Source organism: Mirounga angustirostris, unplaced genomic scaffold (assembly GCF_029215605.1).
Source record: "Mirounga angustirostris isolate CCGP_5_RB_7025 unplaced genomic scaffold, mMirAng1.0.hap1 SCAF_11, whole genome shotgun sequence".
NCBI lineage: Eukaryota > Metazoa > Chordata > Mammalia > Carnivora > Phocidae > Mirounga > Mirounga angustirostris.
Window position 1 is genome coordinate 106,930,046 of NW_026991719.1, and position 17,983 is coordinate 106,948,028.

Genomic DNA, 17,983 nt, shown 5'->3' on the forward strand with positions numbered 1-17,983 from the left:
CAGCAACCCCAAAGTAACCTACGCTCATTTCCACTGTCTATAAAAGGCCCTAACATGATCTGACCCCTAGCTATCTATCTCTCTAACCTCATCTCATAACACTTTCCTTCTCACTGGGCTCTAGGTACTGGTTTTATTCTTTTCCTCTAACATGCCAAGCTCATCCCATCCTAGGGTCTTTGCACTTACTGTACCCTGTGCCTGGGACACTAGCCAGCCACTCTCTTTCTTTTCTTCTTATTCACTCACGAATTCCACAAATACTTACTGAGTGCCTACTGTGTGCCTGTTTTCTAGGTATGTGGGGATATAGTGGACAGACAAAAATCCCTCCCCGCATGGAGCTAAATTCTAGGGGAAGGAGACAGTCAACAAACAAAAACATACAATCTATCAGATAGTATAAATGCTAGGGAACAAATTAAAGCAGGGCAGGAGGATAGGGAGTGCTGGGGTGGCCGTGAGTGCTGGGGTTGCAATTTTAAAGAAGGTGCTCAGAGGTGGCTTTACTTAGAAGATGATATTTAAGCAAAGATCTGAAGAAGGTGAGAAGTGAACTATGCAGATACCTGGGAAAAGAATGTTTTCGGCAGCTCAGTAAGTGCAAAGGTTCTGAGAAAGGAGAATGCCTGGCATGTCTGAGGGTGTGTGTGTGGCTGGAGTGGAGTGATTAAGAGGGGATCATAGGAGAGGTGGTCAGAGAGGTCATGGGGAGGGGGGAATGCTGTCCAGACCATGTGGAGCCTTGTAAGCCACTGGCTTTTACCCTGTGTGAGATGGGGGGGTACTTATTTTTATCTAGATTTATTGTGTTTATATTGCCCCCTGGCTCCCAAGTTAGAATGAGGGTAAGGACTTTGTCTCTCTTACTCATGGCTTTATCTCCAGAACTCAGAACAGTGTCCAGCACAAAGAAAGTGCTCAGAGAATCTTTGTTGAACGTGATTGAATGAATCAACTGGACAGGTACAATATTACCAAAGGATATAGGAACTAAGCATAATGTAGTGCAATGAAGTTGAGGAAAACAATGAAATGGATTCAGGTTTAGGAGACTTAGGATCTATACTCTGACTCAATGTATGACCTTGGACAAGTCACTTCCCCACTCTGAACCTCAGGCTCTTCATCTTTAAAGTGAGGTTATAGTAGATGGCTTCTTTCTGGCTCTAACAGCCTATGATGATTCCATACTGCAGGCTGCACACCATTGATACATTATCTCATCCTCTGACTATGACCTGTCCATGGAATTCTGGCAAATTTAACAACACTCTATGGTTCATCTTTTAATAAATGTTTCCACTTACAAATGGAGAGGATAGCTTTCTTGAGTAACCTTTTGAGTGGGTTGCAGGCTTGAAATAATCAAGGTCAACTCCAGTCCTGCAGTTTGTATTTCAAGGCCACCTTTATTTTTTTTTTTAAAGATTTTATTTATTTATTTGAGAGAGAGAATGAGATAGAGAGCATGAGAGGGGGGAGGGTCAGAGAGAGAAGCAGACTCCCTGCTGAGCAGGGAGCCCGACATGGGACTCGATCCCGGGACTCCAGGATCATGACCTGAGCTGAAGGCAGTCGCTTAACCAACTGAGCCACCCAGGCGCCCCTCAAGGCCACCTTTATAGTAAACATTACACTCCCAACTTTAGGCCAGTGCTGCCACTGTGAGAACCCATTGATCCTTTGCAGTTTAAAAGAATAAGGGACCGGGGCGCCTGGGTGGCTCAGTCCGTTGAGCGTCCACCTTCGGCCTTTGGCTCAGGTCATGATCCCAGGGTTCTGGGATCCAGCCCCGCATCGGGCTCCCCGCTCAGTGGGGAGTTTGTGTCTCCCTCTCCCTCTGCCCCTCCCCCTTCTCATGCTCTCTCTCTCTCTCAAATAAATAAATAAAATCCTTAAAAAAAACCCCTGGGATTCAACAGTCTTGCACAATTCACAGCACTCACAGATCTGTACCTCTGAAACAAATAATACATTATATGTTAAGAAAAAAAAAAAAGAAGATAGCAGGAGGGGAAGAATGAAGGGGGGGAACGGGAGGGGGAGACGAACCATGAGAGATGATGGACTCTGAAAAACAAACTGAGGGTTCTAGAGGGGAGGGGGGTGGGAGAATGGGCTAGCCTGGTGATGGGTATTAAAGAGGGCACGTTCTGCATGGAGCACTGGGTGTTATGCACAAACAATGAATCATGGAACACTACATCAAAAACTAATGATGTATGGTGATTAACATAACAATAAAAAATTAAAAAAAAAAACCCTGGGAGATGGCCACATCACATGGGAAAATAAATATTTGAAAACTGTATATTATTTCATGCTTTAAAAATTCTTTAAATTTGTATTGTGAAGTACATTGTACTCAGAAAAAAAAAATAAAAGAATAGGGGACTAAGAACTCAAGTTGTAAATATTTTAATGAGTCAGTTCTAACAGAGACAAAAGATAAAGTGGAGTCTACCCTAGCCAGATTCTAACATAAATAAATTTAGGTTTAATTTTTAGCTTTAAAAGCTTTTGGGGGCACCTGAGTGGCTTAGTTTGTTAAGGGTCTGCCTTTGGCTCAGGTCACGATCCCAGGGTTCTGGGACTGAACCCCAGGGCAGGCTCCCTGCTCAGCAGGGAGTCTGCTTCTCCCTTTCCCTCTGCCTCTCCCCCATGCTAGTGTTCTCTTTCAAAAATAAATAAGTAAAATCTTAAAAAAATAAAAGCTTTTTAAATATATTTTACTGGGGCTAAGCTAGTCCTACAAAGAAAGGATATACTCTTAAAGAGAGATTAAATCCTTGCAGCATGAGCTCCAGTCCACATTTAGATGCGATAAACCCATATTTTCTGGATATTTCCTACAGAAGCATGGCAATTTTAAACCCATAATATCACACCATGTACTTTATACCAAAATTATTAATGAAATTTTGGTGATTCCTAAAAAGCAAACTCATTGGCTCATGTTAACTATTCCCCCAAAGTAGGTCAACCTATTAGAAAACTTAGTGTTAGTTTCATGTTTCATAAGAGGAAATTTTATCAATGCAAAGAACAAAGTCTCCTTTAAATAGTATCTAAGAAAAAAAATCAATCCAACCTTCTGTTATTTTGGCACTTGGATATGAGGGACGATCATCATCATCACTAAAAAAAGGTAAAAGACATTTTATTTACTATGTATTTAATATATGAAGGAATACTGGTTAAGTAAAAGAACAATGTCAAAATCATTACTCATATAGAAGTAAATCTAGAATGGTATGTCTCTGAGTTCTCAAATCAAGTGAAAATGACTGCTACATTGACTTTTATTTGGTTTTATATATGCCCTCTCATCTTCTCCGGTGACACAAATAATTGAGAGTCGCCTGCTTTACTACTTAGGTCTGTTACTACAATCTTGAAGGGAGAAAGGATCAATGGTGGGCTAGGGGTAGGTGTCCTAAAATGGCATCAGGTCAAAAAGACACCTTAATTTCATAGTGCCAAGTAGAAAAGAATATAGTTAAAATCAGGTAGATTTTTCTCCTTATACCCTAGTTTTCCCATGATACAAAATGCTACCCTTCCCAGTTTGTGAATATTCTTATAAACACTGGAACAATTTTAGGCACGTTTAGGCTATTCTAGAAAAAGTGTTAATCAGACTTCAAGTCTACAGTGTACTTTATTCCTCTTTGTCTCCTATAAATACTGCAGAGTCCATCCTTTCTCTTACAGTCTTCCCCAATTTGGATGGTCTTGTCTAAAGCTCATCCATCCTTCAAGGCCCAACTGAAACTCCACTGCTTTTGAGAATTCTTCCCTGAATGCTCCAACTTACATAACCCCTCCATTTTGGGGATCCCTGTGACAGTCAGTGCCACACTGTTGAGTGTTTAGGTACATAAGGAAACTAAGTAGGAAGCCCTTAGTGCAGGAACTACTGTTGACCCAGGGCCTCTTAGGTTCCAGAATCTAACACATTAAAGACTTAATCTAACTATACTAACTAGACCACTATACTAGAAAGAAGGAAGTAGAGACCAGATAAATAGAAATAGGAGAGAACATGGAAAGGGGAGGCCCAGGAAGTAACCACAGAGGAGAATGAGGGGAAGGAGTGAGGGGAGTTTGAGGGGAGAGACACTGGCTTTCTCACATGTTTACTTGAGGGGCCCGTGCTTCGCATTAATGTAATTTTCATTTTGGATTTCTATTTTCTTAGCCAACTCATATTGCTTTAATTGACTGTACCTAGAAAATGAAGGCAGATCCTCTTCATTGTATGAGGATGAACTCATAATTCTATGTAAGAAGTAATATGCCGGTTCAGTACTAGCTTTCCTTTCTTCTCTCTGGAAAAGTACAAGTCAGGTAATTATAAAAAGGAGATTTTGTAATAAATTAAGTAAAATACACTATAATGTTTCCTTAGTTATCTATGTAGCCAGCATTCTGATCAGGCACACTATGTTTGCCCCTAAAATCTCACATGGCTTCCTAATAAATAGATCCTAATAAACAGATGTGAGTTTGTGTTGAGGCTATTTTGTCCTGGTGAGCCTCTGAATTGGCCAGAGTTGTATCTCTGTGTTTTCTTGTAGTTTCTGGGTTAACCTGGAAATCATTGCAAATGGATAATCCAGGGGGATTGTCTCACCAGGAAATCCTAAATCATGTGTATCTTCCAAATGCATGTACAGTGCAAATTTTTTTTTTTTTTTTGGTAGGGCTAACCCAAGAGGATGATAAGTGATCAGTCACTAGAATGATACAGAACCAGGGACAGGAGCTGTGTGTCAGAGTGATAGTGGGGCTTATGGACTGAGGAATATTCAACATACTTTGAATAACTTGCTACGTTTCAACAAGTTGGGTAAGGAATTTTTGAGAGTAACTTGCCCAAAGGTCACATAGCTACTAAGTGGCAAAGCCAGAATTCAAACCCAGATGGGCCGAATTTGCATGAATCTTTTTACTCCCCTCCAGCCCATTTTCTGGTCCTGCCCACTGGCATGGAGTTTCTGCAAACAAAACTTCCAGTGACTATTTATAGGTCAGAGTACAAAGAAAAATTAAATATATGATTTTAAATAATTAGACTGCTTTTCTCCTAACTGGTTTCCTTTTTCTGTTTTTCTTGTCCTTCTGACTAATCTAGGACATTTTCCATGATCTATTTTTCTTCAATTGAGGCTTCTGACTTCATCTGTTAGTCATTTCCCTGTAGTTGTAAATATCATCAAAGTTGGGAGAGACTGCCCGGATTCAGTTTTTGCCCTCTTCTTCCTACCCAATGTAAATTACTTGGACTAAGTTTGTGAAACTCTACCTTCCCTATAGAAACCCAGTCACTGAGAGTCCCATTTGTCACTTACACTTAGTTGTGTCTTTCTCTCCCAAAAGGAAGAATCTGTGCCAGTCGAGGATTTGGAGGTAGTCATATCAGCATTAAAAACAATTCTTCGTTGTGTCTCCTCAGATTCTGTCCATTGATTTGGTGATGCCTCAGTATTTGCTGTAGTTTCAGTGGATTTGCAATGACAACATTTTCCTAGTGACAAAAATTTTTTCAGATTTCTCTTGCTCTTCAGTGGCTTGGGAAAAGCCACTGTGCTTATAATGGGCTTTATGTTTTCTTTTACTTGATCTTCCAAAGGGCCTTCTGGAAGTTCTTCTTTCTCAACGTCTTGTAAAACAACTTCATCTTCATCAGAAGTTAAGCCCTCTTCCACTTTATTTTCTGAAACTTCTTGATTAATATCATGAGTTACCAAACGAATGATAAGATCTTTTTTGCTGTGGACATCTTTTAAAAGCTCCACTTTGGTGATGTCAGGCTTTATTAAGTTCTGAAATGAATTCCTACTAGCAGTCTGGAATTGAAGAGAAAATATTAAAAACTATTGCCTCAGTCATTTTTCCTATGGTTCTATAGTAATAAAGCAATTTTCACATGGTTTTCAGTTTCAATTTAGTAAAATTATCCTCAAATGCCACTTACTGGTAGAGTAATAATATGTGATATATTTAAAAGAAGAAATAAATAAAAATCATAAGCAATATTTGCTCATTTCAGTAATTCTTTTTTTGCATTCAAGAATAATGTTATCCTTGGGCCGCCTGGGTAGCTCAGATGGTTAAGCGTCTGCCTTCGGCTCAGGTCATGATCCCGGGGTCCTGGGATCGAGCCCCGCATCGGGCTCCCTGCTGAGCAGGGAGCCTGCTTCTCCCTCTCCCTCTGCCTGCCGCTCCCCCTGCTTGTACTCTCTCTCTAATAAAAAATAAAAAATCTTAAAAAAAAAAGAATAATGTTATCCAGTCCAAAGAAGGGAACCCTAGTAAGTTTTGTTTTTGCTTCAAATTTTACTTTTTACTTGCCAAGAAATGCAAAATGCACAAATACTGTAATTACATTCTGTTTTCATCATTTACCTGGAAAGTTCTGTGACAGACTTAGGACATGTTTTTCTAAACTTCTTAGTGAGAGAGTCAATCATAAGAGCAATCTAAATGTATATATTTTCATGAACAAAAGAGAAGGTATTGGCTGACCTGGATTTTAAAACATGATTGTGAAAGACTTTGCATGTTCACTTTTCACCCTCCACATTCTAACCCTTGAACATATTTTCCAAAGGGAGCTTCAGAGAGTAACTTTTCATTCCTCCTCACCTCCCTGGTCAAATGTTACTTTCCATTTTGCAATGGTAAAGACAGATCAAGGAAAAGACAGTCATAAATGACTTTTTCATTTCTGTAGCCTTTGATGATGCCACAGAACCTTTACATTAATTTGGGTTATCAATCTTAGATCTCTGTAAAACTGCAACCCAGAGTTTCAGATAAATGCTGCCTTTACAGTGGTATCTTTTGTGCAAAACAAAATGAAAGAACTCCTGTAAGAAACTGAAACATGATCAGTCTTGATGATCTGGGGGAGGGAAATAGTGGTTCAAAAGCTCAGAGTCATCGCTATGGCTCCAGGATGTGTAACTGTAGGAATCTTTGAGAGGCGTTTGTCTGGTGTGTTGGGAAGCTTTGGTACCTCAGAATAGCAAATGAAGCACTGCTTATGGATTCCTGACTGAGGACTAGCCTGGGAGTTGCCTGGATTCCTTAAACTGATCTCCCGTTCTTTCTGAAACCTCCATGCCCATGTTGGGGATGGACGGCACCACTGTCCACCTAGCTACAAAGCATCTGTCTTAACTGAGCTAGCTAAGTCTGTTTGCTTTCCCTGAGATAGCTTTTGCTTCCCTTACGAGTAGCAGCAGTAGTTTCTTTGGATTAGCTATTCTCTTCCAACTTTCTGTGGGCTATAAAGAGATAGTTAAAGTACTGATAAAGGATGTAAAAGAAGAAAGCAGGTAGCCAAAACTGACAGGTGATTAAGAGGTAATCACTTAGAGGTAATGTTCTATAGAGAGAAAAGGACATTTTAGAACTGGAAAGGACCTTCAACTGGTCCAAGAAACTAAGGACCAAGGAGACTCCATCAGTGCCTACGACAATCTCAGTATTTGAGACTAAAAAAAAAAAAAAAGATCCGTAATGTATTCACCAGCTCTGAGACTTAGTTCAGTGGGCTGGAAAATAATGCTAAGGAAAACACGCTCCTAGGCTTGTGCTCTAAGCAGGCTGGTTCTATAGAACTTTGCTCAGTTTGTAAATCACAGACTATATACTGAGTGTGAGTGCACACCATCATCCTTGCAGGAGGCTCATTTATGCAGATAGACTTTGGTATTATGTGAGAATGTGGGACTGGATTAGTGTAACTCCATCTCCCGGAAAGACCATCCCTATGTCCTAGTGCCCTAAGATCTGTAAACAGAACTACTTTTTCAATTGTTATGTTGTACCAAGGACAGTGTTTTGGCATTTCAAGCCCCTTTAAAGTATATTTAAAGCCCAAATATAAGACTGTAGAAAAACTAGTTCATAAAAATAGAAGTATGAAGACAGCTGGGTCTAGAACAAGGGTAGACTAGGAAAGAAACTGGGTCCCTCCTGAGTATGTAAGAGTATAGGGAACTGGGAGAGTATTATGTAATGGAAGTGAAATAAGAAGAAGCAAATGAACTCTAAAGAGCTTGCAGTCTGATGTTTGTTGATGAATGTTGCTAAGTAAAAACAATACTACTGTGGAGCCTTAAGTTTGAGGATTTCAATCTTTAACAGGTTGACCTGTTATTCTAACTGGCCCTTTTGGACCCATATAATACTATGATAATGTATATCCATTAAAAAGAACTGTGGGGACTATAAAAATTGCATTTCTTTCGGGTTGCCAAATGAGGACTACAGTTCCATTCAGTCCTGTTTGCTGGTAAGGGTATTTCCCTGTATTCCATTCTTCAAGAAATGGCAGTTTAGTCTGACTGGCTAATGGAAAATAGCCTGCCACTTTTACACTGAGCCACACTGCTGATGGGTGAGTCCCAGGAAAGCAGAGAAGTGGCTGAATCATAGTGTCCCAATTCTACTGTGCTGGGCAAGAGGAAATTGACCATATTTTATAAATGCATTCCCATAGACCTCCCCGAGGAAGGAAATCACAGGACAACCAGGTCTCAGTAACTACTCATTTCTTTTCACCATTGCGTTTAGCACTTACCTCTAATGGTTTTACATTCAGTCGTCCCATCTCATCCAGTGAGATGCGTCTTTCTCGCTTTTGCTTTCCTGCATCAGGTGTGCCCATTGAGTGACTCCTCCCACTCACTGACACTCTTCTCAGTTCCTTGATGCTGCATCCGGTTCTAGTTAAACACTCCAACTGCAGTTTCTCAAGAGGTTGTGTTTTTATAGAAATGACTCCTAGGTGATCTGCCACAATGTCTGGATCGATATTGATTGGTTGTTTCCCACGGTGAGGAATTATTTTAATTGGAAGTTCCTCTTCACTTAAATCTTGACCTAATTCTTTTTGCTCTTGCTCAGGCCCTCTTTTAACAGCATGCTCATGCACCTTTTCAACAATTCGACTAAGATCCAAATCGCCAAAGAGATCAGCCTGTGAATCTTTTGGGCTAAGTGTTTCTAATGGACAATTGGAAATTTTACTGATGAGTAAAGAAGCTACCTCTTTAGGGAAGACATTGTTTGTACCTTTCATGTCATAATAAAGTTCTTCATGAGTTCCAGATTGTTGTAGTACCTGATTATAAACAGAATCGACGATCTGAGAAATAATTTCTGTACTTTCTGGACTTAAAAATGTTTCTTCAGGTTTATCAGCTACAACACTAATGTTATTTCTGGAAATTTCAGCTGTCACAGATTTTGTCAATTGACATGCAATTTTATTTACCTCAGACTTTGATAAGTTTTTCACATCTCTGCTTGAGGCACTTGGCAACTTTACTAGTTTAGCCAAGAACAAGGCCAGCATTTCCTCTAAAAATCTAGCATCTAACACAGTCTCTTTTTTGGTTGAAGGCTTTTTCTCTGACTTAAGGTCATCAGTGATCTTAACCACTTTTTCCATAATTTTGACAGCTTCCAGAACTAACTCTGAACTTGATGCTTCTTCTTCCACTTGAGGATGAAGTTCTGAATTGGAAATTTCCTTCACCATTAAAAATCCTATTATATCAGAAAGGACATTGCTCTTACCCATTAAATCTTTATACACTGAAATATGGGAGCCAGAGCACCTTAAAACACTGTTATAAACAGAAGTAACTACTTTTTCGATAGTTGTACTGTCTGCGAAAGATACCGTGGGTGATTCTTTGGCCTGTGGCACTACTATAATTCGACTTTTAGAGAGATATTCTTGGAATGAATTTAGGATTTTTGAGATTATTGTTTGCATTTCAGCGTTTAGAGAATTGTTTTGTTTCTTATCCACTTTTGGAAACATAGATAAAAGCTTTGACAAAAAATTTACAGCAATTTCTTCTATTATGTAAAAAGGCAGTTTGTAAGCCCGTGACGGCTGAGGCTGGGGAACTTCAGTGGTTTGGATGACATCTTTAAGGATACTTTCAATAACACTGTCAACTTCTGTACACTGATGTGACGTTAGCTCTCCAGAAAAATAGTTCTGCAACTGGTTGCCAGCCACTTCCTGTACAACTAAATTAACTATGGTTTCTGAAAGGATTTTGCAACCACTGCTGACACAATTTTGTATGCGCTCTTGAGATCCAAATTGTGGCAAGAGATTATTATAAATAGTCTGAGCCACTAATTGAATAATTTCATCATCATTAGGATGTAAGGATTTTACATACTGTACAATCATGCCTTTATCTTTGGAGATCTCTGTCATAATTGTACTTACTAACTTCATTTGAAGGAAATCCAGTTCTGCGTGCAAATTATCTTCGGATATTTCTGTTTTAGCATTGGTTACTGTTGAGAAAATTTTTGATAAAAGAAAAGAAATTACACTTTCTAAAAATTCATAAGGTAGCATTATGGTATATGGCGATGATGTTTGACATTCTTTGCAGGCTGTTTGGACTACCTTATGGACCTTTTTCATAACCTCCTTAGATTCTAGAGGCAAACATGCTGCAGCCGGAGCTTCATCATAAAGTAGCAAGTTTAGCTGATGCTGAAAAATTTCTTCTATCACTGCATTAGCTAGCTTTCTTGCTAAATTTTCACCATTACTATTTATGTCTTTATAAATGGAGTCTTGAGATCTATATTCCTGCAAAATACTGCATATAGAGGAGTGGACAACCTTGTTGACCAACATTTTATCACTTGATGGTATGTTAGCCATAGAAGGTGCCTCATCTAAAGAATCTATCTTAGTTGCAGCTGCCGTTTTTTTCTCTCGAGGTGCTTTATTCACAGATGGTTCTTTTTGCCTGAGAGGTACATTGTGAACTGATGAAACTTTATCTGTAGATGGGAGGAACTGACTTCCCTGACCTAGGTTCAGTACTTTAATTTGAGCATCTGAAAACTCCTTTAACAGGGAATCAATCAGTTTCATAGCTGTGTCATAGAGCTCAGTCGGATTTACATTTTTGGTTACATTTTGACATGCATCATCTGTACCCAGTGAGGAATCAAAAACCAATTTGTTTACTATTTCAGAGAGAACATCTTCTAAAAAGTTAGCAGGAAAAATCCCACGGTTATTTTCTGGTGGATTGTCTGGTTTACTAGGTTTACTTTTAATCTCTTTATCTTTACTTTTTTTATTCTCTTCCTCTTTTGCAGGAGCATTGTGTTTAGCTGGATTTGTTGAGTCAGGCTGGGCAAAACCCTTGCCATCTGCTTGAGTTACATATACCGCTTTATCACCTAGGGGATTTGGGGATTTTGAATCATCTACTGGTTCTTGGAAAGGAGACAATTCTAAAACATTTCTGTAAATGCTTTCAGTGAAATTTTGGACACGTTTAAGACGCAAGGTCTTTTTGTCATCTGTAACTCCATAAGCTGGAGAATCTCTCCTCTTCTCTTGGATCTTTCTATTTCTCACTTTGGATTTCAGAGATGGTAATTCAGAAGGTCTATTGTCTTTTTCTAATGAACTCCCTCTTTTCTTGTCACTTTTCTTTTTATCTATTTTTAAATCTGGTTCCAGGACAACCTTCTTGTTTTTTGTATCATCAGTAGCTGATGAAAGATGTTGGTATACCTCATCACCTTGCCCTTTTTCCTCTTTTATACCCAAAGTGTCTTTCTTCTTGCTTTCATTCTTTTTAGGTGCCATACTCAAATCTGGTCCCCGAGTATCTTCACTTTCCACAGTAGTTGTTGGAAAAGTAACTTTTGATGCCTTCTCATTCTCTTTTCCAATGGACCTTTCCTTTTTCTTTTCATCCCCTTTCTTTTTATCTGCCACACCTCCAACTAAACCTGATGCTAGGGTAGTTAATTCGCCCTTCACAATGCTAGTTAGAGCAGTACATATCGGCTCCTGGATGCTGCTTGTCTTCATAAATGTCTTCTCCTTTTTGAAATTCTCTTTTCCATGAAGTGCTCCTCTACCTATTTCCAAAGTGTCTGTTATGTCTTTCAGGCCTGAGGTTAGAGGAGTAAGTGTGGGTAATTGTTCTAGTGAAGAAACTGGGTTCTCCTTCAAGCTTTTATTTATTTTTGTAAAGGTATTATATGGTAGGTGTTGAACTCTTTGGATGATGTTATCCACATTTAGAAATGAAAAGAAGGTGGAAGACCAGTCTCCTGAAAAAAGTGGTTGAATCTTGAAAGCAGAGATTGCCTTTTTGGCTAAAGCAGCTATCATCTCTATAACAATGTTACTTCTATCATCTTTCTGAACATTGTTAGATCCATACATTTCTATGACCTCATCATACACAGAATCAGATACGTTACTGACTGTCTCTTTATCTATTGGTGGAAAAGAAAACCTTTCTCCAGAATTTGCTAGGACTTTAATTTTACTTTTCCTAAATTCTCCTACCAGGGCATTTGCAAATTTTATAGCCATGCCCATGGGGTCTTTTTCTGATATCTCTTTGTTCTTAGGGTTTTCAGCAATACTTGGGAGAGTATAAAATTTGCGAACAAGGTCAATTATGACATCTTCCAAAAATGTAGCAGAATACACAGAAGCCTGTGGGAAGCCTGTGAGTATTTTTTCTTTATCAGGATTCAAGAGTTCAATGATATGGTCATTTTTGGGTAAGTCACAGGGAGGTGATTCTTCATCATGTAAAAATGGCTGCAGATGGTGGTCCACAATTTCTTTCATAATGAAACCAGCTATTTTCCTGAGGAACAAGCCTCCCTTTTTGTATGTATCACTCTTTGTTTCATTTTCTAATTTCAGTTTTTTCATAATACCATTACATATGGAGTTAACAAAGTTCTCACTTGCCTCTAATTGCATACTTTCCACGTGCTCCCCTGCTGTGGCCAGTCTAATTTCATGTTCAGAAATTTCTGTTATAATTTCATCTGTCAGTTTTGAAGCTGCATTCACAAACTCATAATCTGGTGGCACCTCTTTCTCATTGAGTTCAGTTTCAGTCTCAGATGAAGGGAATATATGTGCTAGAAGCTTATAAGTAATATCTTCTAAAAGGGAACGTGGCAATACAGTGATGCATGACGGCAAGACACGGCTATCATCGTTGATGCTGTCAAGCACATTTCTGATGATGTTTTCATCTTGGAGGGAGGAATAGGAAGAGGTTGATAATTCTCCCAAAACTAATGACTCCACTTGATAATCATAAATTTCTCCTAATAGCAAATAACATATTTTTTGCCCAAAACTGACAGCATCACTTTGTATAGCTCTATAAATATGAATCAGCGATTTATAATCATCTAATAGTTTTTCATAAATTAGGCTGACAGTTTTTTTGACTATTTCTTTATATCCTTCTGAAAAATACAGATTTTCATCCAAGTGATCTGCAACTAAAATTTCTGATGTGGTGAATTCCAGCACAATTGATTTTACTAATGTTGTAACAATGTTAGTTACATTGGTTTTTGCTTTACATGGGTTTTCGGCAGCCAAGACATTATGTGAGAATACATAAAGGATTCTGCATAAAAGATCAGAAATTACATCCTCTAAAAAGACAGCTGAATTCACAATAAACAACAATTCTCTTTGTTGAGGATCTGTTGCTCTCTGTTGATAAGTTTGACCCACTGTACTTGAAGGAAGAGTTTTATCTGCAGATAAAAATGACTCAAGATGATGGTTAAATATTTCTTTTATTATATAACTTGCTATTTTTGTAATAGGTATATTACTTATGCCTTTTTTATCTTTTGTAAGAGACTGGCATAGATTTGAGTGAGAAATATCAGCATAAATGGCATCAACCATAGCCTGGATATCTTTCTCTGAAATCATATTTTGTTTTTCATTTCCATGTTTAATAATGCATATTGCATGTTTAGAAATTATTGACATGATCTCATCAATCAGCCTCACAACTGTGTTGTGGAAGTCTGACTGCAAAATGTCTGGGTCTTCTGCACTGCAGTTCAATGGATTTATCTGAGATAAAACCTGAGTGACGATTTTTTCCAAATGTGTATGTGATAATATGGTGGTATATGGTGTATAAGTCTGTCTCTGGAGTCTTGATTTACTAATAGCATAATGAACTCTCTTTATCAAAGCATCAGCATGGAGTCTTGAATATGATTTAAAAGGCAGCTTTGCTATGAAATCTGGATGAATTTGGAAATCAAAAACTTCAGCCAGGATAATTTTAGTTACCCTTTCAGCCAATGTTTTTGTATCATTGAGAAGGTCTTTACCAGGTTCCAGTTCATATTCTTGTAAAACTTTGCTATATACCGTGTCAATAATTTCGATCACTACTTCTGTATGCACTGGTGGCAAACATAATTGTTCCTTAGCATTTTCTAGGATGCTAACTTGAGCTTTTGAGAATTCTTCCGTTATCAAATATATGAGTTTTTCAGCTGTTTCTAACAGTTCTTTTCCTGAATCTCTTAATGAGTTTGTTTGCACAATACCTAACACCCTGTGGAATATTTTGCTTAAAACCCCAGAGATTACATCTTCCAAAAAGGCTGAGGAGTAAACACCGGCAAAAAAATGCTGCCTTCTCACATCATCAAAGTATGTATATGATGGAGGAAGTAATGACTTTCCATACACAAATGGATGGAGATGCTGTTGACAGATATTTTTAATGATAAAACCTGCTATTCTATCAATAAGAACATTGTTACTGCTTGTAATATTGTGCTCAACTGCTTCTTGAGACCCAGAGTTTTGCAACATATTTCTAAATACAGAATCAACGAGATGCTGAACATCATCCTCTGAATAAATAGATTTGGTTTCTTCTTCATCTTTTGAAAATCGAATTTCATGTTGGGAAATTTTCATCCTAATATCACTGATTAGCTTTGAAGAGATTTCATCACAATTAATTCCTGATCTACCTTTTGGAGTTTTGCTGTATGGAACCATGTTATATGTAGAAGGAAAGATTCTAGATAACAGCACTCTAATTATGTCTTCTAAAAGTGTGTATGGCAGCAAGGTGTTATATGGAGATAAATGCTGGCTTGGTTTGGTAGATTCACTGCTGCTGCTAAAGATGTTCTGAATAATGTTCTCTGCTGTTAAAGTAGCATAGGAGGAAGACGACAAGTCCCCAGAAAACAGTGGGTGAAAAAGATAATCAGAAATAGCGGCTACAATTAAATTGGTAACATTTTCTGCAAAAATATCACTGTCTTTGAGTTCTTCATTATCAACCTCAGTGGTTAGTCCATGCTGTTGCAGAACATTCTCATAAACTGAACTGACGAGTTCATCCACAGTGTCTAGATCTACAGTGGGGAAAGACTGCTCTTGGTCATCATGAAGAATGCAGATTTTAGCTTTGTTAAAATGGTTATTTATTGAGTTTACTATTTTTTGGGTCATTTTATCCAGTTCACATTCAGTGTTATATATTGGATTGAAGATCTTTGATAATAGCCGGGCAACAATATCTTCTACAAATGCATTAGGATAAAAGTCCATACCTAGTGATGATGGCTTCTGGGGTCTATGTGACCCTGTGACCTCACTGAGAACCTCTTTAACCATATCTGATATTTCATCTAGTGAAGTCATTGAACATGGTAAGCCCTCTCCACACAAAAAGGGTTGAAGATGATTTTCAATAATCTCTTGAATAATGAGACTGGCCATTCGGTCAATCATAATTGGGCTTTGGCTTACTATACTTTTCTGGACTGACACAAGAGAGTCAGACATCTCTAAAACATTATTATAAACAGACTCCACCATATTTTGAAGGCTTTTTTCTGTATATAGATGTTGACAATCATATTTAGTGAGCCAAATCTTATGCTTTGAAATGGCTGACAAAATCTTATTTATTAAACAGGTGGATACCTCATTAAAATCTGAAGTCAATAAATACTTCTTTCCCAAGCACGAAGGCTTGCAGGGTGGAGAAATGAGCTGAGATAATAACTTCCTGATGACATCTTCTAAAAATGAGTGTGATAACATGGTAGTATAGCCCGTTGAATGTTGACCTTGGTAATTAAGTTCTCTCAGGTTGTTTTGAAGTTTCTGCAGTATATTTTCAGCTTTAAGAGGGTAATATGAATTAGGCATGAGCTTTCCTACAAAGCACAGTGGGAGTTGGTAGTCTGCACTCTCTCTCAATATGCCGTTAGTTATCTGTTCTGCTATTGAGCTGGTAGCATCTGTCAGATGACTGCCACCAGTAACTTGTAATGCATATTCCCATGAAACAGCACTATTAACTGAGTCAACAATCTTTCTAACAGTTTCTTTATCAATTGGTGGAAAACATACCCTTTCTTCAACATCTCGTAAAACAGTGACTCGAGCATTGTTAAACTCATTCACCACAGAGTTGACATCTAATATATTTATCTCATTGAGCTGAGCTTCAGTGATGTTTACATTTTTGCCCTGCAAAGAGGTGGAGAGATTAAGGAAAATGTCTGCAATTATTTCCTCCAGAAATGTGGCAGAGTAAACTCCTGTGTTCATGCCTCCTGGATATTGCATGTTAAGAATAGCTGTTGCATTCTCTTCCTTTTTACCTGGTCTTCGAAGAGGAGGTAGAGGAGGGAATTTTCCTGAAAACTGCTTACCAAATGGGGCTTGTATTTTGGAATGAGTCACAGTGAGATTATTCAGTGGTTCTCTCAAAGGCTTGCTGTCATAATTCATGAATCTTGCAGAGCATTTACCCTGTCTTGATTCTTTTAATTTTGGCCTTTCTCTTTTTGGGAAACCAGGGAGTCTTTGTCTTCTTCTATTCATTAAATGCTTGTTTGCAAAAAGTGGGCTTCTGGGAGGTCGGTTTATACCACAGGACAGTTTTTCCATTAAGGATTTTACCAAGGTATGGGAAGTAATACTAAGCATAGATTCTTGATCTATTTCTGCCAGATTTTCCAAAAGGGCTGACATGTTATATTCTTCAAATGATGAGCCACGGTCCATTGTTCCCCTGCAATAATTCTCTGTGTTTTGAAGTATGTTGGGCAGTTGACCTTCTGCTGGTATTTCACCAGAAACAGCACCATCTGTAAGGAGGTTGTTGGCTGTACATTCTTCCAAAAGTGTTTTAATAAATTTCTCACATACAATGTTCAGAAGAAAAACTGATTTTGGGGAGAGCCCTGGGTTATTTCTAGGTATTCTATGACTTTGCTGGTTATTTGAAGATAGGAACCTTTTTCGTGGTATTTTACCAGAATCCATATTCCAGTTTGGGCATACATCTGGCAAAACCAAATTAGAAATTTTATTGACTACTTCTTTGGATTCATGAGTTTTTAGGCTACCAACCAGAGTGCCTAATTTGCATGCCAGAGAATTTAGTTCATTTTTCTGTACTAGTTGATTAATTCGGTGAGTAGATGATTTCCAACCTCTGGAGCCTGTCTGTCTTTTCATAGTTTTGGTTTCGTTGCAAATGGGCAAACTATGACTTTTAAGCCCAGAGAGTGGTTTGTTTCTTCCTCTCCTGTCAGGCTGATGCTTTATTCCTATTTCCTTGGACAGAACATGGATCACTCCTATTAAGAGATCCTGAAAGAGATCATCGAAGTCAGCCACAGCTACTCTTGGGCAGTAAATATATTTTGTTTTCGCAGAAACCATTTCTTGTGTAATGTCTACCTTTAAAATGTCGCTATTAAAAAGGATTCGAATAATGATTTCAGAAATGCTTAAAGCAAGTCCTCTGATAGAAACTGACCGACTTACAAATACTTGTGAATGAATTAAAATAAACTTGCTAAAAGCTGCATCTTGGTTTTCCAGTGATTTCTGTTTTGTTCCACCATCTTCAGTAAAATCACAAATGCTTGACATTATATAGGAAATAACCAATTCAGTGAGATGTTCACAAAATTGATAAAGTGAAGTATCATAGTTAATGCTTCTTAGAGGCTGTTTTGATTTATATTTTTTCCTTAATGGTGTGGAAACAAATACTTTTTCATCAAGAGGACCTTAAAACAGAAAACATTACTATTTTTAACATGCATTAAGGGA

The 17,983-nt window shown here is 38.1% G+C and overlaps 1 protein-coding gene across 1 annotated transcript in view; it reads right to left on the minus strand.

Moving 5' to 3' along the window:
* Positions 1–17,983, minus strand: part of LOC123847241 (fibrous sheath-interacting protein 2-like) — a 69,311-nt gene that overhangs the window by 6,068 nt on the left and 45,260 nt on the right. Inside the window, exons 16-19 of the mRNA XM_064573621.1 lie at positions 8,600–17,940; positions 5,358–5,855; positions 4,234–4,334; positions 3,095–3,141 (exon numbers count right to left, since the gene is read on the minus strand). Of these exons, the coding sequence (XP_064429691.1) occupies positions 3,095–3,141; positions 4,234–4,334; positions 5,358–5,855; positions 8,600–17,940 (9,987 nt within the window). The remainder of the gene's footprint in view (positions 1–3,094; positions 3,142–4,233; positions 4,335–5,357; positions 5,856–8,599; positions 17,941–17,983) is intronic.